We start from the raw sequence: 25578 nt of genomic DNA, 5'->3' as shown, positions 1-25578 counted from the left end.
GATGTAATAATATATAATAATACAACAAACACATAGCATCAGTTTTACTGTAAATCTGGATGACAAAAAAATGTATTAATACATTTATTAATTTTTTTTAATTATTAATCAATAGTATAATCAATTTATTAAGATTTTTTTTACTTGATTTATTTTGTTTGTCTTAACATTTCATTCCTTATAGTAATTTTCATCATGTTTAATTCATAACAAAATAAATAAATATAACTAGTAATAAACTAGTAAATGAGTTAAATAAATAATTAATTTATTATATTTAATCAAATCATTTAAATGAATAAAAATGTTCTATTTAAGTTTATTCCATAACTTGATTTGCTTACTTATTTTAGTGTGATGTTCATAAGTAATTTGATTCATTTGCTATTTTATATCCAGTGTACAGTATACACTCTTTTTACTTTTCCCTTTTATTTCTGAAATTATTTGTATAATGACCCTGGAGGTGCAGGAACCACAGAGCAACACTTATTGTCACATTGATCAGAAATTTATTTAAGATATATTTTAGGCAAAGATGTTTTGAGCAGAAGTGTGTTTTTTATATACAGTAATATACCATTACTCATATGTTGCCCTGCAAAAATACAGTATCACATTCTATGTAAACATATAGTACAGTGTGATGTGAAGATAAACCAATATAACAGCAGGAACGTTGTAAATATTAATAATTAATTTTTACAGTGTGACGAAGCTGAGAAACACTTAAAATGCAAACATAACAAAGTAGATGAGTCAAATGAATTAATATGAACACAGAGGAAGTACATGAAGATTATAAATTTGTGATGAAACAGAATGAACTCTGTCCAATATAATATTATATATAATAGAATGAATAATACGTTATTAGAACCGAGGAAGCGGCTGTTTAAAGACGTCAGGATTTTCTGTCTGTCGAACAACCACATAATTAGTGCAAGAGATTTCTCACGAAAAGAAATGATCCAATCTCTAACCCTCCTAACATCAGTCACTCACAACATTTTGTTCAAATTATCAGAAACGTGTGCCAATCTTTACTCAGACCAGGTTGGTGTCGATACCCGACACTGGTCTCAGTCCTCAGGTTGCACTGTGGCCTGTCTGCTGATGGCCTTGTAAGTCTTGGCGTGCTGTCTAAAGCAGCTGTCCGAGGTGAGATGCTGAGTGCTCTCTTTCAGGTCCTCCAGACTGGCCGTCTCCCCGCCATGTGTTCCAGCAAAAGACTGGGAGTGTTTCCCTGCGTTTCACAGAAAGCAAGGAGAATAAGAAGGCACTGTACATGTGAAAAAAAAATGTAAATAATAATTATAGTGCATCATCAGAAATGTATTTAAACCATAATGCTACACCTGGGGCGTTCAATTCAAACCGGGACTTTGTAGAGAACACAGTTTTAAAAATAAAAACTCCCTTCATTTCTCTATATAATCCCCTGCTACAGTAATGCACTTACCCTCGCGTTTTACTAGTGCTTCAATACCAGGTTTCTCAGTAAGCCGGAACCACGATCAGACTTCCTATCTGATTCACGTCTGAAACGCTGGCCTCCCAGGAACTCCTTTAATAACCCAAACATCAGGACTGTACGAGGGACGTGGCAATAACTCCCAGCCGAGTTCCTGTCACGTGCAAGTGGTGCTGGTGAACGATTGTGTGTACAGATCACACAGACAGATGCGTCTCTTCCAAAAGTTGGTGACAAGATATCCGTCGATTTTTAAAGGTCAGACGTTCCACTGGTTTAATGTTATTGCAGCGGAGTCTCGACCGGGATCGTAATTTACGGGCTTCTTTATAATGTTTGCACCTTTTAAATGTTTCACTGGAGCTAAGAATCTGAGCTTAAAGTCTTCATTCACCAGAAATGTCATCACAAGTCCCGGTTTGACTTGAACGCTGGTTGTGTAGTCCCACTGCAGGTCGAAACGAAATGTCCCTTTTAATGAATCCCAGTTAAGCTACAGTGTCATCATGTGTGTGTGTGTGTGTGTGTGCTGTGATTTGCGGTTGTGTTTACTCACGCCAGTGTTGCCTGGCAGCATGTCTCTGAAAGCGGAAGCTTTTAATTCGGCGAGCAGTGGCTTTGTGCAGATACACAGAGTTCTTCATGATGGCAGGCAGCTTGGCCTCGATCTCTGCAGCACAGATACACTCCTCGAAGAACTCTGACAAAGACGAGAGGGAGAGGAGGCTTAAACATGACTTGGATAGCAAATGTGTTCAACACCCGAGAAAAGGTCACTGTTTCCATGTAATTTTCAAGTATAACTTCACTTCTATCTAATTAAATCTAATTAAAATCACAAACTTCACCTTCATAGATGACATTTTAAAGATTAAAAGCATTATCGCCTGAGACTGAACAAAAACGACCTCATCTTGTTAAATGTCAGTGAGGTTTTCTTTAGCAACGGCAAATACTAAACCCAGCTGCCCAGGACAAGTACAGGAGCTTTTATTCCTGTTTGTGTCATTCTCTCTTCTTTTTTAAACAATTGCCAGAAAAAAAGGACGGTTCAGTCAACTGTGGGTATGAAGGTAAATATTTTTACTTTGCCTACAGCCACAGGATTTAAAAACATTTTAACATTCACAAATGTTTGCCATGTGATCAAAAGTAATGAAAATATTCTGGTTCGATTCCCACCCAATGCTCGAACCCCAGCCACTGACTGCAGTGCCGACCCCAAGCCCGGATAAAATGGGTCAGAGACGGCACCCGTCATGTGCGCGGCTCGGATGGTCTACCGTGGGAAGAAAGACTAACTTTCATGCCCAGGTGGCTTATGGTTAGCACTGTGGCTTCACCCCTTCGGATGTCCAGGGTTCGATTCCCGTGTTCCGTGCATGTGGCGTTTACATGATTCGTGGGTTCCGTCACTTCCCAAATTACCCGCAGTGTGTGAGTAAGTTTGTGTGCGTACTGTATGTGCCATTAGATTTATTGTTGCACCCTGTCCAGGCCGTTACCCCGCCCCGTGCCCGAAGTCTCCTGCAACAGACTCCAGGCTTCCCGCGACCCTATACAGGACAAGCGTTGTAGAAGACGAATGAATAAATGAACCATCATGCCCCCGTTCAAGACTATGGAACTGATTCGGAATAACTGGTTCCTATGTTGATCGCCCTACACCTCCGAAGGCCAAACGTGACAAGACACAATATTCTAAAGGTGTCATTTGAGAAATTGTTCAAATATTTTGCCTGAATTGTCAAGCTGTGGTCAATATAAGAGCTTCATTTACTTAATATTAACTTGGGAAACATGAATGTTGAACACATCAACTTTACGCTAGCGACCTTTACATTTCCATGAACGTTTTGAATTTTTTGGTGCTGATGGACACAGATTTTAAACTGTCTTACTAATTCATTATTCATAATTAATTATTTTGTATTAATTCGGATGTATATGTGCAATCTTTTTTTTTCCTCCATGACTAAATCATGATGTTGTTTAAAATTTTTAATTTTGGAAATCTCCATTAAATAGAGAATTTTCTTATTAAAAAGTGTTTCAATAAGTAATTTTCTTTATATACATTTTTCCTATTCATATGATATTCCATTACTTTTGGACTGACATATGAGTAGCTCCAAAATGGTAAAAAAATATAGGTAAGAAAGTTATTTGAATAAAGTCATTTATAATTAAATATTATACTTTTGGACTGACATACAGTATGAGTAGCATCAAATGTTAAAAAAAAAAAAAAAAGGTAAGAATGTTATTTGAATAAAGTTATTTATAATCAAATTTAACCAAGTTGACATTTATTTTGGGGTTTGATCCAGGAATTCAATTAACACTGTTGCCTCACACCTCCAGGACAGGGTTCGAATCTCACCTCTGTCTCTGTGTCTGTGGAGTTCTTTCCCTATGTTTGGTGGTTTCAGTTTCCTTCCACAGTCCAAATTCTAGCTTGAATGGCTTTTCTAAAATTGGCCGTAGTGTGTGATTGTGTGTGCTTGTGCCCTGAATGAGCTCTAGGCCCCTACGACCCTACGCAGGATGGACAACCAGATCACATGATTCAAGAGGTGACTTATTTGTATTGTTTTAACGTTTTCCTGCTTAGTCTTATTTTCTTCTTGGTTAGAATTTAACATACATTCAATCAACCAAGATATTTTGTTATGAAACGGTGTTAATGGGCCTTGTTTAAGGGCCCAACAGTGGCAATTTGGTGGTGCTGGGGTCCTTCCGAACTGTAGTCCAAAGCCTTAACCACTGAGCTGCCCCCGATTTGCTTAATTACTGCATGCTGTCATGTGTTGCAGAAATGAACACTTTCAATTCGACAGCGCTCTGGTGAAATGGTACGCACTGGACTGCCACTAACAATAAATACCACTTACAGTGTCAAGAACAGCCTGACTATAAACACTATCACGTGATTTTGAGCACACTCACTGCGGAGGTGGCTGACGTCTCCTATCATCCTCTCATCTCTCTCTCGGCTGCGCTCCAAACAATTCAGACCCTGTTCCAGGTTCTTCAGCGCCTCCTCGGCCATCTTCAGCCTGCGTTCTAACTCTGCCCTGGACTCCATCTCAGCCTGGACACACACACACACATATACATTACATTCATGACATAATTATCTAGACCTGAAGGTAGATAGATGGAGCGTAGATGATTATACAAGAGTGATGTTTCACTGGAGAGAAGGACGATGCACTGAAGTGTAGAGATGAACCATTGATTTTTTATTTTTCTTTCGCTCAGGAGTAACTTAATGATAATGGATATATGTGCAGAGAGAGAGGAGAGAAAGAGGAAGAAGTGAGAGGAGAGAGATGGTATGAAATTGAATAGCAGATTGGGTTGCATGCCATCACTGGGAACTTACATTCGCACACAGAATCAAAAGCCTCTGCATTCAATATGAAAAAGTTACTGTTCTTAAAAATAAAATAAGTTCTAAGTACACTGATTTTTTTCACTGACTGAATAAACATCAGATGCTCATATGCAACATTCTGAAAACTCAGCACAAAATGAGGAAATGTACTTGCACATTACAGGAACCGTACAGTCCTGACCTCGCTCCAAGGCATTTCCACATGTTTGGGCAAACATAATAGGAGTTCCTGGGATAAGTGCACTAGTGTAGCAGGGGATTATATAGAGAAATAAAGGGAGTTTTATAAGAGTATAACTCTTATAACTGTGTTCTGTTATTCTGAACGAGTAGAGTTCCCGGTTTGACTTGAACACCCCTTGAAATTTGCATTAGAACGGCATAACCTTTAGTATGCCTTTAGTTCGAAAATGAAATAAATGGTTGAAAAGGTTCTGTTTTCTGATAGGTCAGATCTGGAGTAATTGAAAAACAACAAGAACAACAACAATAATACTGTAATAATAATAATAATAATCATTGAAGAAAATAAAGATTACAATTTATATACACTGATTAGTCATAACATTCTTCTTAAAATAACTTCTAGAACAGGAACTGCACAAACAGTTCTGAGAACAGTTCTAGAGTCAGAACCTATTTGATTGAACCAGTTCCATGATTCTGTAATCTGTTCTCCAAACTGTTTCCGTTTGCGCATCTACAAACTGCAGTTCTAGAATTCCTCCAACCGAATAGGCTGAAAGCAGTTTTTGATTAATTGAATCAAACAGTTTGCTTCATTACATGAACAGAAAACTTGGATACTTTTCAGTTATTGATATTAATATTATGTTTTAGAATGTTCTACTGAATTTATCTTTATAATAAATGCTTTTTGTTAGTGAATTCAAGACAAGGTGGATCTTCTGTTTCCACCCATCACATCACACCTCCAGTATCTCCTGCTTACAAACAACCAACCATAGTGCTTCCTCTCTGCCTTTTCGTGCTATAACGTGCGATACGTATGAAGCTGTTATTCGTCTCCTCACCTTGAGCTCAGCTTCAGCCTGCTGTTTATCAGCTGTGATCTGACTCAGGGACTGCTGAAGAGTTTGAGCCTGAGCTGAATAAAACTCTCTCTCCTCCTGCAGCACATGGGCTCGCTGCTCGTTCTCTTTCATCCTGCAGAGGGAGACACAGAGCAGCTCTCAATCACCATGCACATCCATCCCCTGTGGAGGAGGTTGTACAGGGTGGGTAAGGCATTAAAAATAGGTGATAAAGTCCATATTTCTGTTACAAATTTATTAAAACAAATTATATATCTATTTTATTACATAGGAAAATGTAATCAAATCTTAAAATTTCAACGCGGGCACCGGTGTACATCAACTAGTTTCGTCAAACGACTGGGGATGGAATGTCTTCTGAAGGAAGTCGTTTGGGATGTTGCTGAGAACCTTCAGCCCTCAAGTCCTCCAGTGTATCCTCCAGCACGCGGACCTCATCAATGGCCTCCAGATTGTTTTTCTGTGGAGCTGCGCAAAAGAGCTGGACAACGCACACTGAAGGACTTGGAGGCAGGACATGTACAGTACAATTTGTTTCAATAAATTTGCATTAGAAATATAGCTCACTGGTTAAAGCATTGGACTACTGATCGGAAGATTGCAGGTTCGAACCCCAGCACCACCGAGTTGCTACTGTTGACCAAGGCCCTTAACCCTCAATTGCTCAGATGTAAAAAACAAATTAAATACTGAAACTGAAAACACCCTTCAAAAAAAAAAGTCACTTTAGATAAGGGTGTCTGACAAATGCACAAATGTTAATCTACAGGGATGCACACTGTACATTATATAATGTAATTAAAAATGATGCATCAAGCATTGGACATATTATGAACAACAGCAACGTTGAATTCTCAAATCTGATTGGTCAGAAGGTGTTCATTCATATTATATTATATTATATTATATTATATTATATTATATTATATTATATTATATTATATTATATTATATTATATTATATTAAAATTAATAAAGTTAAAAGTAATAAACCATGTGCTGTTATTTAACAAAGAAACTAAATAAATGCATAAAATTGATTTGGTAAAGTTCATGTGAAAATATTTTTATTTGTTTGACATTTGCGAAGGGAATCTTAATTGTCCGTATGTGAGACAAAAAAAAAAAAAACTTTAATAAAGGCATTTTAAGTCATACTTGAAAATAATTGTTATTATAGCCATTGGTCAGCTACAGTTCTAAATAAATAACAGATCATGAATGCTACATAACTGCAGAGCCGCACACACCCTTCCAAGGCATACAGTACTTAACCAACACAACGGTTTCTTTTTTACTTCCATGCACTCTATATCCTTACCGCCGTGCTCCGCTCACTTGTGCATGATCAATACGCTGTCCTTTTGAAAATCAATGGATATTTCTACTTAGCTCCCTCCAGCCTCCATTAACACCGCGGTAGCCCTGAGTCAGGCATATAGATTCATTCCTTCACATGAATCGCACTGAATTATTCAGTACTGAATTAATACACTAACACAACGTAGGACATTTTTCAGTATACAATATAAGTTTTGTGTTAAAATACTACAGTAAAAGTTAATAATACTGTACAGAAGATCATATTAGATTATATTACTGTACTGTAGATTATGATTAAAGTTATTGTCATTCAGCTGGGGACAAGTGAGGGAAAAAAAAACAATATGCAGTTAGCATTTAACCAGAATTGAGGAAAATAAAATCACATTAAGTGTAAAGTGCAAAGAGACCCTGAGGGAGGAGGCAGTAAAATGCAAGTGCTGTGTAAATGCCATGTTCTTAACAGTACAAATGAAATAGAAGATAATAAAACCATTCCAAATGGCAAAAAAAAAAAAAAAAAATGCAACTAGCATGATGGGTGTAAATGAGCCCAAAATCTATTAAACAAAAACAAATGTACATTATGGTCTGTTGTGTATAAAAAAAATAAAATAATAATACAGTTAGAGCAGAAATATATTTTCCTGTTAAACCATGCGTTCACACAGTCAAGATGGAGTGCCAACGTACTAAGAGTGTTACCAGAGGACTCCAGTAGGGGGCACAATTCAATCAAACAGTTTTGCATGAAGTAAACAAACATGGCGACACTTAAGGGGCTAGATACTTCTAATCTCCCGCAACTGTTTTGACATACATATACATATTTGTTACTGCGCAGCGGTAAAGATTCATCTTACAAGTGGGGGTAATTTTAGACGACAACTTCTCCTCTAAACTTTCCAACATTTTTGATGTCCCTACTGACTGCACGGCCCCTATAGTGCATTTTGTGTGAATTTCCAAGTATATGAGATACGCACCAAATGCAGGATGCGCAAGGCAGCCATCATACATGCATGTAATTAAAAGCAAGTATATTTCCACCCTTATGGCCTCAAGGTTGACTGCATATTAATGTTTTTTCTTCATGCACAACACAGTGGTTTGTTAGTTCCACAACAGTAAATATAACTATGATAACTGTTGTGGAACATTACTTCCTGTTATCACTTTTCTTATAGCAGCTTTCTTTTTCCACAGAGCATTCCCTCTTTCTCTTTCTTTTCCCTTGAAGTTATGCTCCTGAGAAACTGAGAAAAAAACCCTTTTCCCTTACGTAAATCTTAAAACTGCTTTAGTGCTTACACTAGAGACGCCAAATCTGTTAAATACACATTTCCTTTAAATACCTCATTCTTTAATCTGTAGAATTGGAAAATCTTGTAAAATCTGCTGACTCATGCCAAGGTGTTGGTAAAGAAATGATTGCATATGAGAATGAATGGAGCTGGAACAGGTTTTGGAGCTGATGTTATTGAAAATGAATGAAAACGAATTTAACACTATTATAAAAAAAAAAACATACAGTGAAACCTCGGATTGCGAGTGACGCGGTTTGCGAGTGTTCCGCAAGATGAAAAAAAAAATTATTTTAACTTGAAAAACTAGCATTGTCTTGGTTTACGAGTACTGAGTATCATGTATCACATGCGCTTCTTGTTTTGACGCCAAGCGTCACGTGATCACAATTGAGCCAACGGTTTTTATCTCTCTTGTGCTGTGCAATTGTGGGTAATCGTCTCCCCTGCTGGGTCTTAGTGCATGTATCTTATTGGTATAATCAACATCCATGCAAACGTGTACTGTTTACTATAACACTGTGACCACGTGTGTGTGTTAAACATATTTTATGTTGTGTCTGTATGCGTGTGTGTACAGCGAGTTCGTAAAGCAAAAACAAGTCTTATTAGAGAGGTTGAAGATCCATTTTCTCTCTCTGTATCAGTTTGCTCTTTGTGTCTGTATAGACACATAGACACACACACACTCTTTCTCTCTGCTCTACACAGAAACACTGCTCTGTCTCCATTCTTTTCAAAGGTAAAGTGCAAGTTAATTTGTTTTATTTTTACTTTACAGCAGTGATTCCGTTAGTGTGTCTCTCAATCGAGTGTTCTTAGAGAGATTTCTTGTTTATTTTTCCGATAAAACAGTGTTTCCGTTGTGTGGCGTGTATGTGAAAAGAGTGGAGAAGGGTAACTGTGTAAGACGAGAAGGGGGAGAGGGGGAGTGGCTCCTTACTTTAGCTTCACACACACACACACACACACACACAGCGCCTGCGCACACAAACAGAAACACTTATCTGTCAAGATTTATTTTTGATTTTTTTAAAGGTAAAGTTCCACTGTATAAATAATATGGGTCGCTTCATTCCTTCATACTAAATTAAACTAAATTCTGTAGAATAAATGAAAAATCTAGGAACGAATGTTTTACTGTGACAGACTGCACATTGCCCAACAACCTCAGCAGCGACCTCATTTCCCCTCTCGTCTGTTCCAACCACTCAGCAATTAGCATCAGCAGTAAACTAATCTCCGGCCTGATCATCTGTCATCATCTGCACCTATTTCTCAGTGGGTCAGGACTTAAGTTAGATGTTTTTATACTTAAATGATTTATAGGTCACTGTGTGGTTTAACAAACAAAAGACATTCCTCTGAAACAGCTCAGGTACAGGGATTGGACTGAACATAAGAGACAAAAACTTGCCATAAATGAGAGCCACAAAAACGTCATTCAGGAAGCCTGGACAACTAATTCTCAAGACTACATTGAAAAATACAAGAATGTCTGGCTTTTTAAGAGGGAAAATATTAAGAAATGAGGGCTGGCTTTAGACTGTACTTGACCATTTTTGTTCCCTGTATATGCAAGGTCTGTCCGGAAAGCATTCAGCCATTCGGAATATAAATAATAGAGACATTTATTGAAGGAAAAATGTACATAGGACAATAACGCCTTCAAAGTAGATACCTTGGGAGCCCACACATTTCTCCCAGCGCCTTCTCCACTGTTCAAAACACTCAGCTACCTTGACATATTTTCCTGAATCTCATCAACAGTCTGAAATCTCTTCCCTTTTAAAGGTGGTTTTAGTTTTGAGAAAAGAGTCACAGGGTGCCAAATCTGTTCTGTAGGTTAGGCTGAGTCACCTGGTGATTGGATGCACTCAATGCATCGCCCCGGTAAGCCTTCTAAATCATCTGGATAGTTTCCACGGAGGAATGTTCAAGCTGATTTAAAATTTGATCTGCTCTACTCGCTCAGTCATTTTGAAAGTGACATCCACACGGTATGCATGGTCACTCAATGGCGTCTAGCGCCCAGTGACATGTACAGTGAAGTCATCATTGTTCACACACACGCATTCCAGTCTTCTCTCCTTGTCTGCCAGGTTACACAGATGTCCCACAAATAGTCCCGTTCAAATAGTGTATGTATTTATATGCAAAGATTTTTTTAAAAAATGAATAAAAAGCAAGATTTCTATACGTTTTACCTTTCTTCTGCTTGCTTCTTTTCACAGAGTAGAAACATCATGTGTTCCTCAATGTTCCTCAGCTGCTCCTGTGGCTTTGGGCATTTCGAGACAGCAGCCGAAGCTTCTTTCTTAGAGTCAACACCATCCATCGGTTTCTCTTTGAGCATCTCCAGAGTACGCTGCTTTTCCTTAGACAGCTCCTGAGCAGTCACAAACACAATCTCTAAACACTGCAACAACAAAACTAAACCTGACGACATGCCAAAAGAAACAGTAATTCTCCCCAATAATTGTGTATCTCCCCGTATGCAGTTTACTTAATAGTCAGTAATCATGATCAATTTAAAGTAGTTCTAGGAAGCCACGTACCTCGAGAGACCGCTGTAGTCGAGTGGTCAGACTGTTAAGCTCTTTTTTCTCAGACTCGACTCCTTTCAGAGACCGAGACGTTCCGTCCAAATCCCTAAAAACACGCCATGGCATTATGGCAGCGTCAAAACGTCTGAGCCATTGCTTAGCAAAAGCCTAATACAGAAATGTCCATGTTTCCTAAAGATGTCTTGTAGCTCATATAAGAGGTTTTATCACTTCCACTTCAGTGCCCTGATACACACTTTACATGTGTGTCAACACGCTACTTTCAAACATAACCAAACATCCTACCAGTGGCAGCTGGTGCAAAACAAATGTTTTTTATTTATTTATTTATTTATTTATTTTTTTTTTTTTTTGGGGGGGGGGGGGGTATTGGCCTGTAAATAGCCATAAAAAGTGTAAAAAAAAAATGTACATCATTATTTTTTAATCAAAGTGACATTATGGATTTCATTTCAATAGTAATATGTGTATCATAACACACAGTGCTCTTTTTCATATACATGTATAGTTTTATGTGCTTTGTTTTTTCATCACACCTAGAGCTGCCGGTAGATAAGGGGTAAAAAAAAGTAAAATTTAATGTAAAGCAAAATAATGAAAAATAGGGTGATGTGATGGATTTTTAATTGACTGCTAAATAAGGTGTCTGATTTTTAAGGTGTCATTTTAATGGCGCTAAATGTTATGGAAGATCTGTTTAGTTCGTTCAAGCTAAAATTAATACTGGTTATAAACAGTTATTTTTAAACCAGAGATTCTCTCTCTATATATATTAAGTCTTAATTAAGTCTTGACACTTTAGACAATCTTTAAAAATGCTAAATATAAATATGTAACCACTTTTAAATACAAACACAGTTTTAAATAAAAATTCCAAACACTTAAAAAAGCATTATATTAGTTGTATGATGTGTATCCAGTGTACAAGTCCCTGTACATGCCTCGTTACTATAGAAATGATTATTTACAACATGTATACTTTAGCATTAATATAAACTTATGAACTACAGCTTAAATTAATGTCAGAGCTGCTCTTATAGAAATCTAATCAACATCCTCTGACTAATCAGAATTGTGCAATTAACAGCACTTTTTTTTACAGATCTATAGATAGTAGCTTGACTGTCGCATACCGCTTGATTTGCTCCTGCTCGGCTCTAAGTTCAATCAGCACCTCCTCAAATCTCTGCTTCTCCTCCTCCAGCACCTGATTCAGCCGCTCTAGCTCCTACATGCGCGCGCACACACACACACACACACACACACACACACGTCTTCAAGAATACTGTATATTTAGTCGCTACTCAAACCTTGTACCTGCACCACTTATTCTGTATTTTATTAATTTCAAATACAGCTCTGGGTTACTGGCCAAGAGTTACTGGTTCAAGCCTCGGCTCCAATGAGCTGCCACTGTTGGGCCCTTTACCTTAACTAAATTACAGCTGACCCAGCACCATAAATCTCATCCCCAAGCTGGGAAATGCGACTAAATAATTCCTCTCTGCAGGTGTATAAGACTCACTTTGTCTGACTTATGAACAAATCTGAATTATAAACATGCTGCCAGAAAGCCAAGAACTTGTATGTAAGTCGGGTACTTACTGTATCAGACCAAGACCTGTAATAAATGAATAAATAAACTGAAAGTAGACTGGATATTAAATAAATCACTATGGTGCTGAGCCATAGCAAATAAGCCAGGCATTTATTGAAATAGGATTTAGAGAATAAATTTGTTTTTGGACTTTACATTTGTTATAATTATAGAGACTAAGTGTTGTTGCTTGTTTGTTTTGTCTTTGGAAGACTTACAGTAGATATTAATATTATGGAGACTCTTAAGAGACATGTGTTTAACAAATGTACAGTCGTGGCCAAAAGTTTTGAGAATGACACAAATATTAGTTTTCACAAAATTTGCTGTTAAACTGCTTTTAGATCTTTGTTTCAGTTGTTTCTGGAATGTACTGGAATATAATTACAAGCACTTCGTATGTTCCAAAGGCTTTTATTGACAATTACATGACATTTATGAAAAAAGTCAGTATTTGCAGTGTTGGCCCTTCATTTTCAAGACCTCTGCAATTCGACTGGGCATGCTCTCAATCAACGTCTGGGCCAAATCCTGACTGATAGCAACCCATTCTTTCATAATCACTTTTTGGAGTTTGTCAGAATTAGTGGGTTTTTGTTTGTCCGCCCGCTTCTTAAGGATTGACCACAAGTTCTCAATGGGATTAGGATCTGGGGAGTTTTCAGGCCATGGACCCAAAATTTCAACGTTTTGGTCCCCAAGCCACTTGGTTATCACTTTTGGCTTATGGCACGGTGCTCCATCGTGCTGGAAAATGCATTGTTCTTCACCAAACCGTTGGATTGTTGGAAGAAGTTGCTGTTGGAAGGTGTTTTGGTACCATTCTTTATTCATGGCTGTGTTTTTGGGCAAAATTGTGAGTGAGCCCACTCCCTTGGATGAAAAGGAGCCCCCACATGAATGGTCTCAGGATGCTTTACTGTTGGCATGACACAGGACTGATGGTAGCGCTCACCTTTTCTTCTCCGGACAAGCCTTTTTCCAGATGCCCCAAACAATAGGAAAGAGGCTTCATCGGAGAATATGACTTTGCCCCAGTCCTCAGCAGTCCATTCACCATACTTTCTGCAGAAGATCAATCTGTCCCTGATGTTTTTTTTGGAGAGAAGTGGAATCCTCTTTAGGAGACGATCCTGGCGCTTGCTGGACTTTCTTAGACGCCCTGAAGCCTTCTTAACAAGAATTGAACCTCTTTCCTTGAAGTTCTTGATGATCCTATAAATTGTTGATTTAGGTGCAATCTTAGGAGCCACAATATCTTAGCCTGTAAAGCCATTTTTATGCAACGCAATGATGGCTGCACGCGTTTCTTTGCAGGTCACCATGATTAACAATGGAAGAACAATGATTTCAAGCATCACCCTCCTTTTAACATGTCAAGTCTGCCATTCTAACCCAATCAGCCTGACATAATGATCTCCAGCCTTGTGCTTGTCAACATTCTCACCTGAGTTAACAAGACGATTACTGAAATGATGTCAGCAGGTTTTTAATGACAGCAATGAAATGCAGTGAAAAGTTTTTTTGGGATTAAGTTAATTTTCATGGCAAAGAAGGACTATGCAATTCATCTGATCAGTCTTCATAACATTCTGGAGTATATGCAAATTGCTATTAGATATAAGCAGCAACTTTTCCAATTTCCAATATTTATGTAATTCTCAAAACTTTCGGCCACAGCTGTATATAAATATTAGCATAAAAAAGTATATATATATATATATATATATATGCATGATCCTTTTTGCTTCACACTAAATTATTATTATTATTATTATTATTATTATTATTATTATTATTAATAATAATAAATTATCCCATAAAATATGAATTGCTTCAGGTAAAAATAAAGAAATAATAATAATAATAATAATAATAATGAGTACAGCTGATTTCAGTATGTGTATTAGAAAAAAGTTTTATCTTGGCACCTCTAATTCATAATAGATTAAAGTGTTTGGCTTTCCTTATTCCTTCAGCAGATAATTTAGTTCTTTTTTCCTTTTTTTTTTTAAATGAATGTTCTGATAATTATCTAAAGCATCTGCTAATATAACAAAATTTTTATTCTAGAAACAGATTTATTACTGTTATACTTGGTGCATTTTAATCCTATACAAGGAACTCCTACATACAGTACATTTAATGATATTCAAGATTTCGTTTATTTCGATATGTCTGCTTGAAATATACAGTATATAATAAATTCCCAAGGCACTATTAATACCAGGGCAATCTGGATGCATATAATTATAAGAATCTGTAGGAGAATCATACGATAAATAAGAGATATTTGGCAGCTTGAAATGCATAGAAGCCCAGCAAATACTAATGCCTATTCACACTGAGTAAAAAAACATAAAAAACAACAACAACAACAAGAACAACTGTGTGTACATCAAACATAAATAACAGCTTGTCACTAACCGCCTTCTGTTCTCTCTGTAAGCTCAGTTCTTCGGTCTCCTCCATGAGTTTATCTGACGAAAAACAAGACCAGGGTATAGATTTTTTTTTTTTTTTTTTTTTTTTTTTATATTTATTTGAAGATATCTTCAGACTAAAGTGACTGTAGGCGTACATGAATGCAATATCCTTCATGTTACTTTGACCATTAGGTTTCTTTCACGGCAAGATGGGAAGCTGCTAAGTTTTAAAACCTATTTTAGCAATACAGAAGTAAAAAAAATAGCATTTCAAAAACATTATGATGAATTGTAATCGAGTTCTACCGTGATGCTGATGCATCCATAAGCCTCACCCAGGTACTCCTGTTTCTCTTTGGCCAGCTGTAGTCCCTGAGCTTCCAGACTCTCAATCATCGCCTCTCCGAGCTGGGCGTTCTTCCAGGTGCTGAAAATAGATCATCACATTACAAATTATATAACACACACACCACTAGTATGCTATATGTCTTGTCTTCAGGCTGTATACTGCAGTAATATATAAACCAGTCAAACAACATAGTCATATTTAGGTTATATGGTTTCCTCCAGGTACTGAGTTTCCTCCCACACTCCAAAGACATGCAGATTAGGCTAGTTGGCATTCCCAAAATCGCCCGTAGTAAATAAGTGTGTGAATGGTGACTAGAGGTCCTGCTATGGTTGTAAAAATGGGAATAAATACAAGGGTCACCATCGGCCTTATGATCCCTAGTTGGACTACAGAGGTTCCTAGATGGATGAATGAATTTAGGTTATATATTTACTTTAATATAGTATGTTAGGAGATGGATTAGTCATATAAAATCTATATGAAAAATTCTTTATAAAAAATTATATTTGGATTTATTTCTGTTACAGTATATACAAACATTTGGCTTTCAATCAATGTAAAATTTTAGTTCACCTTAAAGTGCAGCAATTAGTCTGGGATGATTCTAATAGACTACTGACTTCATATGACCCCAAGGAAACAAATCGAGTGGTGTTAGGTTTTAGGTTCTGTTCTAACTCCTATTAGTAAGTTTCAAAGCCATATATCTAATTTTACACGGGTGGTCACTGACTTATGCATAATCAAGTTACGAATTTCCGCAGATACAAATGGACCACGGTTCTACTAACATTTACAGATGCAAACAAATCACGGAAGTAGTTCACGTGTATTGTGCAAAAAACTGCAGTGCACCAGATACCAATATTTTTATTTGGCCATTTGGCAGGCATCCTTATTTAGAGTGACTTAATTTAGTTTTTTTTTTCTTATTACACACCTGAGCAGTTGATGGTTAAGGGCCTTGCTCAAGGGCCCAACAGTGGCAACTACGTGGTCATGTGGTTTTGAACCTGGGACTTTCTGAACTGTAGTCCAATGCTTTAACCACTGAGCTACCCCTGACCCATATCTATGTTTACAATTATATACAATACAATATTTTCAGTGTGTAAGTGAATGTATAAAATGTCCAGGGTCCGGTATATTGTATGTGCTTGCATGTGGGGTTGCGGGAGAAATTAGTCGCCCTCACCGGTTTCAATGAATGAGTCCGGGAGAACGATGATAGAAAATGTCTGTCCTGTAAAGCTGTCCTGATGGTGAATAATCCTAATTTCGGAAAATCCTCAACAAAACAGAGTTCACAGTCCGACACAGTGGAAAACAGCTATGAGGGGGAAAAAAGCACCTGGGATTCTCCTAACGCTTTAAAGGCGCAGAGACAACAGTTACATTTGACGTGTGAGATTCATTTCACTTAGGCCACATGATGGCAGTGTGGAGAAAGGGGACAGATTTTGCCAAGTAAATTGGTATGCTTTACTTTGTATATTTGTTTTAAAGGCGTATAAGACTCATTTTGTCTGACTTAAGAACAAATCCAACTTATGAACATTCTCCCAGAACGGAACTCGTTTGTAAGTCGGGGACGACCTGTATAAGAAAATATTAACATGAATCGAAACATTTCTTCGGCCCACCTGTTTATATATTTGAACATAAACAAATTCCGAAATTCATAAATTATAACCATAGGTATTTGGTTGCCACGTGTGGAAATGATGGCATCACAAGTTCTCCTTTGTAAAACAGAGCAACACTAGCCATTCTCAAGCAAATATAATCTCATGAATGTGGAAGAGAGAGGATAGCACTTTCCTCTGAGTGCAGCCCTGTAATGCAGCATGAGCCCTGGTTTGAAAAAAGATGTGTAAAAACTGATAGTTGAGGTTTGACAGAAAAGAGTTATCTAATGCGTAGAGAGTAAATACGAGGTCATTTAAATCGCACATGTTGGGAGCATAACTCTTTCTCTATACAAAGATGCTAGTAGTCTCCACCACAAGTGATGCATTTGCACGATCGTTGAACTCAGCACTTGAATCCTCTTTATAAATCCTTTATGTCGAAGTTGATGGTCTCCCACTGTGTGGTTTGTCTTCAGTGCGGGTTTACCCTTTTTTTAAACTTCTTCATCCATCTGTGCACATCACTCTTGTCGATGGTTTCGTCTCGGTAAACATTCTGTACCACAGTGGGAGACCATAAACAGACATAAAGGGGATTTTCAAAGAGGATTCGAGAATTGGGTTCAGTGACGGTGCAAATGCATCGCTTGTCATGGAAACTACAGTATGTTGAGAAGAAGTAGAGAAAGTGGTACTCTAACCAACATGTGCAATTCGAACAACTTACTGAATGTCAGTTAATAAAAAAAAGTTATTTTGCATTACTTTTGGTACAGCCCTCATATTTATTGCTTGGATGAAAGTAATGCCTTTTGTGCACCATTTCACTCTTGAGATTAATTGCTGTGTCTGCATCTTGTCCTCTTTTTCCCCCCAGGATGTACCCCAGATCAAATGCAATCCTGACTTGGACAAAGTATTACTAAAGATGAATGAATGAATACATAAATGAATTGTTATAGCAAATAAATATATATAATAAATGAATAAATGAATTATTATGATAAATGAATATGACTAATAAAGGAATATAAATAAATGAACATAATGAATGAATTAATAATAATGAATGAATGAATATAACGAATGAATGAATGATTTTTGTCCTAAAGGCATGCAAACTTTTGCACTTAACTGTATGCACTTAAGTACTTAGGCTCACACTTTTCCTGACTCCTCCAGCATCTCCAGCCATTGGCCCTGCTCTGACTCTGTCTCTGCTGCTATCACTATGTCCCCCTACAAAGCAGGATAAAAAGCAGAATTAAAACAATAGCTTCAGAATACCATGTCTGGTGTAGTTTTTTTTAGATTCCTTAGGGTAAACAGAAAAAATGGATCATACAATAAAATCCTCATGGCTGACAACCATAGCAAACGGCATGCCCTGTTCCTCCTTTGGCTCGACCATAGATCCGCCCAGAGGGATAACTCCCTGTAAAAACAACAGGACTGTGAGTCAGTCAAAAACAAACAGACAATAGGCTGGAGAGAAGAGAGAGAAAAACAAACACAATATTAGCTTACCTTGGGATGAATGTTGAACAATCTATTGGCTTCAAAGTTTCTTTTTTCATTTTCAGCATAGTAGAGCAGAAAGCTGTCTTTGATGATGAAGAACCTATTTAATTTAATGTTAATAATAAACAACGTCACCGTACATTTATTCTATTACATTTATTTAGGTAGCGTTTTTGAATAAATTTAACCTTATTCGTTCTTTAAGTCAAATCGAATCAAAGTTTATTTATATAGCCCCTTTACAAAAAAGAGGTTTACAGTAAAAAAAAAAAAAAAAATGGACCAATTAAAAGCAATAATACAAAACAACAATAAGGTCCAATTTTAAAACAAGTAGCAGTCTAGGAACACAAAATAATACAACTAAAGCTTAACATCCACTTTACATAAAACATAAACTAGTTTGTAGCCCTTAAAGTTCAGAGCATTTTAGACATTATTTGTTTTGCTTTTAAAAAATAAAATAAAATAAACATAGGACTGGGCTCAGGATTGTGCAGTATAGAGTGAAATATCCTTTTTTTTTTCCAGCAATATGTTGAAATGAATTTTAGTTTACCAACTTTCCAAACATGACTGAGCAAAAAAAAATGAAACTGGATTACATAGGAAAGAAAATACACATGATCACATGTCATGTGTTCTAGTTGTGTTCGGTTGTTTCTATGACCAAATAATAATAATAATAATAGTAATAATAATAATAATAATAATAATAATGATTCAGAAAGTCTGAACTTTACACCCATCAGCAGCTTCCATATGAGAACATATACATATTTCTTAAATCAATCATCATTGAACAATGCTGTGTTATCGACACTTGGGTTTTAAGGGTAAACAAAGATTGAACAGTAGCCAGATTTGTTGCCGACCTTATATTAAAAAGCAAACTATTCAACAACCATGGAGCAGCCCCAGTAAAACCTTTAACGCCTCTGTTCTTATATTTAGTCCTCAGTATATAAAAGAAGTTGATAAGGAGGATCTAACTGAGCGTGTTCAAGAATGGGGCTGCAATAAATCTAAAGGTATTTGGGAGCCAAATAATTTAAAACCTTATAGACAAACATAAGAAGTTTAAACTGAACTCTAAATCGAACTGTAAGATGCAATTATTCCAAAACAAGGCAAACTGTCTATATATTTTGACCTTCGTAACACAAGATGAACAGCATCATTTTAAACGAACTGTAATCCGTTTAAACCACTGTACTGTATAACGCATTACACTAATCTAACCTGGAGCTAATAAATGTATGGGTAGCCTTTTAAAATCTCGAAAGGAGAGAAAGTGATTCACGTTCAAAGGTAATCTGAGCTGAGCTTTAATGTCCTGAGTTTATCTGTTTCTTATTACTTATTTATCAAATATTACTCGCAAATTCCTTAAGGGGTTTTAAGGGTTAAACCCAATGAACCAAGGACAAAGGATAAAATGTGTGTTTTTAAAATATATATGTTTTATGTGTCATTGATGTTGGATTTATTTCAGCTACAACTTGCCATATACTTGGGCATTTCAACGACACTGATAATAAAATCTTAATTATGAGATGTTAAAGATGTTTAGTTTTTACTCTGACAATAGTTTTAGAAATTCTAAGCAATAGCTTACATTATACACAACATACCCTATAAAACGTCAGTATTTTAATAGCAAAAACTTGTTCACAGTGACTTGCCACTCACATAAACACTCTTAAAAAATAATCTTTGAGTTTTCTAAGACATTTATTTAATCTTTATAAAAGTGGTCTCGAGTGCGACAGAAGAATCAAAGTTTTTAAAATCCAAAATAAACTGCAAATTTCTGGTTTATTTTCTGCTCTCCTTTTGTGGATCTTCTACAACATTAACTCAATGGAGTGGGTGTGTTAGAGCAGGGAAAACACTAAAATCTGCAGTGCGGGGGTTCTCCAGGACCGGGGATGGGGAACACTGTGTTAGACATGTTAGTGTTCTTTAACACCATCATTATTGAAACAACAACTTTTTTTTTTAATTCTTGTGGGAGAATTGTTCTTCTATTTCCAGTATAGTTTTAGAGTAGTTTTAGTATCTACTACTACTATTATTATTATTTTTATCATTTATTATTATTATTATTATTATTATTATTATTATGTCACTATTCTTTCTTAAATCAGTGCTTGATCAAATTCATGCACTGGTGCTAGTAATAATTTGTTCTATGATGGATTTTATAAAAAAAAAACTTCATATGTGCTCTATACTTTCACCGAGCCCTCCTGCATGACTCATCATCTCTAGGAATAATAACTATAAAGAGAGAAAAAATGAAATCCGTGAATTGACCAGTACATATCATGTACATAGAAACAACCTCCATGCAAACTCCTGTAATGATTCAAATATTCATAAAATCAATCATTTAAAATCAGCACAGACTCTAATCCACTGTACGGTAGTAATACACCCAACCCCTTTATCCTGGCAGAGGATGAAATGATATCCCCTATAAATGACTCTACCTCCGAGCCCATTTGGGTGATGGTCTTCCGGAGGACCTTTTCCACAGAACGCCGTGCAGCTGCACTTTGCTGCTGATGTCCGGGATGATCCTCGAGCTCGGCTGCTCCATGGAGACTCAGGAAGGAAATACAAAGAGCATGGAGGGAAAAAAACACAGCTGTTGTTTTCAAGGAAGTGGGCGGAGGGGTTAGCTTTAGCAGGAGAGAGGAGTCTAGAGCAAATACACATACTCATAGACACACACTCACCGAGCCAATTAGGGAACTTCCAATAACTCAGCGAGGCAGAATGATGTGGACGTCAATAAAGGCATTGGATATGTAAAAGCAAGAGAGTCAGAGGGAGACAGTGTGCAGTGCAGTGTACTTACTGTATGAGTTTCTAAATATGAAAGATGGTCGATAGATGTCTCATATGACACTTATTCAGATTACGTACGATAGTCATCTCGGCTTAATCAGTCAGGCTAAAGAAACACTCACGCTTTAATACAAAAACAGCCACGCTTCACTCTCACAAAGCATTTATCTGCTTAAAGGCTTTCTGCATGTCAGGCTCACGGCGTATGGCTGTTTCTCACTAATACACATTAGGGTCGGGCGGGCAGACAGCTTGTTTAGACGGAATATACTGAATTACGCTGCAAATCCAAGAGTACTTTAAGAAAGAATTTAGCAGATTTGTGAAAAAGCTGCACCTAACTGAAGTCCTGCATAAGAAATACCAGATATCCATAGATCAAATGTGGCCAGCTTCTTAATTCATACAGAATTGTGACATGACTCAAAGGGTGTTATTATTTTAAGGGACAAGCAGCATGAGAAAAATGTGGAATCCTTAGACATCCTGATTTCACAAACCTACATCGCTAGCACTTCCGTCTCTCTCTTACATAGAAATCTGATTCCACGAGGAAAGCACAGAACAGACTGGATGAAGAGGCAAGAAGAAAATAAAAGCTCTACTTAGGGTCAGTCATTTTAATTTGTGGTTGGAACATATTAGAGAAAAAGGTTCGCTGGTCTAATACTTGGTCACTTGGTCAAGGAAAGCAGTCTGTGAATGACGACCCCGGCGAGGTGGCACGGAGCCCACTGCAATCGTTCCTGTAAACATTCAGCGAAAGTAATGATTGATCCTTGAAGATCAATGGATATCTTGTCGCCAACTTGCTGAAGGGAAACATCTGTCTGTGTGAACCGTACACACAATCATTCACTGACACCACTTGCACGTCACAGGAACTCGGCTGGGAGTTATCGCCACGTCCCCTGTACAGTCCCTGACCTCGCTCCAAAAATTTCCTCGTGTGAGACATTAAAGGAGTTCATGGGAGGCCGGGGTTTCAGTTTTACTTTCAGAACTGTGTTCTGTGCAATCAAAAGTCCTGGTTTGACTTGTACATACAAATGATCCATTCTTTAATTAAAGAGATTAAATTGTCTGACATCACCTACTGTAATTGTGCCAAGGCTTGGTTTGTGTATACCCGTTTCTCTTTTTTTTTTATCTGTTTCTGTTTCTTATCCTATCATTTATAACACTTGCTATAGTACATGATTAAGAATTTCACAGACGGAAGGCAACCAATCAAACAATTATGCATAATAATCAGAAAAAGGCTTATGGTTATGTAGCAAACCGCCATTAAGAAACATAGTGAAGTAGAAAGAACAGATATTTGTTGTAGGATGTGGTGGAGTAGAAGTAATAAACCTTTAATAAAACTACAAGTAAAGTGAAGATGCGTAAAATATGTACAAAAGTACATTAAAAGGAATTTTTTTTAAATATTTTAATATTTTTTTGTAAACTTTTACTTTTTAAACTTACAAACTTTTGTAAATCTGTAAATTTGAATATTCCATCCCATAATAAAAAAAAACATTAAACATTAAATTTTTTATTTTTATTATATTTTAATTGGAAATTCTATCAGACATAAGGCATAACTTCGGTAAATCTGTAAATATGTATATTCCTTCCCTATTCTTTTTTTTTACTGGAAATTCTATCTTTAGCTTAATTACAACCTTCTAGTGCAATTTCCGTATTACTGCAGTGTGATATTTTATATTCTATTTTACTCTATCTTAGCATTTTAGGTCACAGACAGTCGTACAAAAATTTCACTGCACATCATACTGTACATGGTTGTGTATGTGACAAAATTATTATTATTTTTTTGGGGGGGGGAAATTAAATGCACTTAAGTTACATTCCACCTCTGGATAATACTAGACTAATAACAGCTATGAAATGTTTCATGACGATAGCAAGTTTATATTTATCAAAAAGGACAAATGGACAAATATTTGAAACTACAAAAAACTTTAGTGATGCAAATCAGCCATCGCCCTGATTCGAGGATATCTCTAAATCCAGACCAGAGAGCAAGTTCATCCAATTGTCCGCGATGTTACAGTAGTATATAATTTGGTGTTCACTGAAAGGGTGAGCTTTAGGGACTGCATGTAGTCCATGGGCTAAGACGGATAGAACCGAATACTGGGAAATTGAGATGGACATCATAGAAATCCCAGTCAGCTGTCCAGTTCATGCTTTGATCAAGTTTCTCAATCGAGACCGCCAATATTTTATACTGATTAATGTGAGCTACATGACAAACCACACGTCTCAGCTCCATTATATGATATGTGATGACCTTTTTCCTGAAATCAAACACTCTTCCTAAGCTCAGGGATTAAAAATTAATATGTATGACCGGCTTATAATAGAGCTGATAAATACAGTGTAGTAAAGTAATAAATCTCAGACTGAGACGTTAAACAAGCATTATGCTACTGTACATACTGTAACCACATTATTATTAGCTTTTTAAAGCTGCATAATAAGAATAACAATTAATTATCAGTTCAGTTAAATCGACCTGTGAGATGAGAGACTGAACAATAAAGAAAATATTACTGTATGTAAATGTAAAGATTTTAGATAAGAGGATGTTTGATTTCTCAGTAAAATATAACAGTTTTATTATTATAATCATTTTATATAGATATACAGTGGGATCGTAAGTTTGGGCGGCCTTGTTAATCTTTATAATTTTCCTGTATAAATCGTTGGTTGTTACGATAAAAAAAATTCGGTTAATATATCTTAATATATCCGTTAAATAGGAGACACAGTGATATTTGAGAAGTGAAACAAAGTTTATAGGAGTTACAGAAATCATTAAAGCATTACTTGTTTAAACAAGATTAGGCAGGTGCGTAAATTTGGGCACCGCAAAAAAGAAATAAACTCAATATTTAGTAGATCCTCCTTTTGCAGAAATAACAGCCTCTAAACGCTTCCTATAGCTTCCAGTGAGAGTCTGGATTCTGGTTGAAGGTATTTTGGACAAATCCTCTTTACAAAACATCTCTAGTTTGTTCAGGTTTGATGGCTTCTGAGCATGGACAGCTCTCTTTAACTCACACCACAGATTTTCAATTATATTCAGGTCTGAGGACTGAGATGGCCTTTTCAGAACGTTGTACTTGTTCCTCTGCATGAATGCCTTAGTAGATTCTGAGCAGAGTTTAGGGTTGTTGACTTGTTGAAAGATCCAGCCCCAGGCTTCCTCTGCATCACTCTCGCATCCAGCATCGTCTTGTGTAAAGTGCACCGGATAGTTAAACGATGCATAGTGACTTCGTCTGCAGCAAGATGATGTTGTAGGTCTTTGGTGCTGGCCTGTGGGTTGACTGACTGTCCTCACCAGTCGTCACGTCCGTTTATCCAAGATTTTTCTTGGTCTGCCACTGTGAACCTTAACTTGAACTGTGATCATTTCCTCGATATGTTCCTAACTGTGGAAACAGGCAGCTGAAATCTCTGAGACAGCTTTCTGTATCTTCCCCTAAACCATGATGGTGAACAATCTTTGTTTTCAGGTCATTTGAGAGTTGTTTTGAGACCCCTATGTTGCTACTCTTCAGAGAATATTTAAAGAGGAGGGAAACTTACAATACTCTTGGTAAAAAGTAAAAACTCCTTCTCATAATTAGATTCACCTGTGTATGAAGGTCAGGGGTCACTGAGCTTACCAAGCCAATTTGAGTTTCAACAATTAGTTTTAAAGGTTTTGGAATCAATAAAATGACAACAGTGCCCAAATGTATGCACCTGCCTAATTTTGTTTAAACAATTATTGCACACTTTCTGTAAATCCTATAAACTTCGTTTCACTTCTCAAATACCACTGTGTGTGTCTCCTACAGTATATGATATATTTAACTGAATTTTTTTTTTATATCGTAACAACTAACTTTTTATACAGGAAAATCATGAGTATTAACAAGGCTGCCGAAACTTACGCATCCCACTATATATAGATAGACATCTCTTTTTCTCTGGAATATGTATCTATGTAGGGATAAAATCATCTGGGATGAACACCAGCTCGAGAGATGATAAGCTGTTAGAAACC

At 36.7% G+C, this 25578-nt stretch overlaps 1 protein-coding gene across 1 annotated transcript; it reads right to left on the bottom strand.

Moving 5' to 3' along the window:
* Positions 1 to 528: 528 nt before the first annotated feature.
* plekhd1 (pleckstrin homology domain containing, family D (with coiled-coil domains) member 1) lies at positions 529 to 21255 on the bottom strand. Its single transcript, XM_053509757.1, has 13 exons — positions 21146 to 21255; positions 18657 to 18750; positions 18475 to 18564; positions 18292 to 18368; positions 15482 to 15573; positions 15148 to 15200; positions 12257 to 12351; positions 11115 to 11208; positions 10764 to 10945; positions 5909 to 6041; positions 4424 to 4568; positions 2031 to 2174; positions 529 to 1246 (listed from the first exon to the last, which is right to left on the bottom strand). The coding sequence occupies exons 1-13, from the start codon at positions 21253 to 21255 to the stop codon at positions 1083 to 1085; spliced, it is 1473 nt and encodes a 490-aa protein (XP_053365732.1). The 3' UTR covers positions 529 to 1082.
* Positions 21256 to 25578: the final 4323 nt, after the last annotated feature.

The sequence above is a fragment of the Clarias gariepinus genome, chromosome 13, assembly GCF_024256425.1.
Source record: "Clarias gariepinus isolate MV-2021 ecotype Netherlands chromosome 13, CGAR_prim_01v2, whole genome shotgun sequence".
Taxonomy (NCBI): Eukaryota; Metazoa; Chordata; class Actinopteri; order Siluriformes; family Clariidae; genus Clarias; species Clarias gariepinus.
This window is presented reverse-complemented; position numbering and strand designations above follow the sequence as displayed.

Coding starts and splice junctions, on each gene's coding strand:
- plekhd1 (XM_053509757.1), bottom strand. CDS start 21,255: ATGGAGCAGCCGAGCTCGAGGATCATCCCGGACATCAGCAGCAAAGTG. Junction 18,751..21,145: donor TCACCCAAATGGGCTCGGAG/GTAGAGTCATTT, acceptor TAAATTAAATAG/GTTCTTCATCATCAAAGACA. Junction 15,574..18,291: donor CTGGAGGAGTCAGGAAAAGT/GTGAGCCTAAGT, acceptor ATCTATTTTCAG/CACCTGGAAGAACGCCCAGC.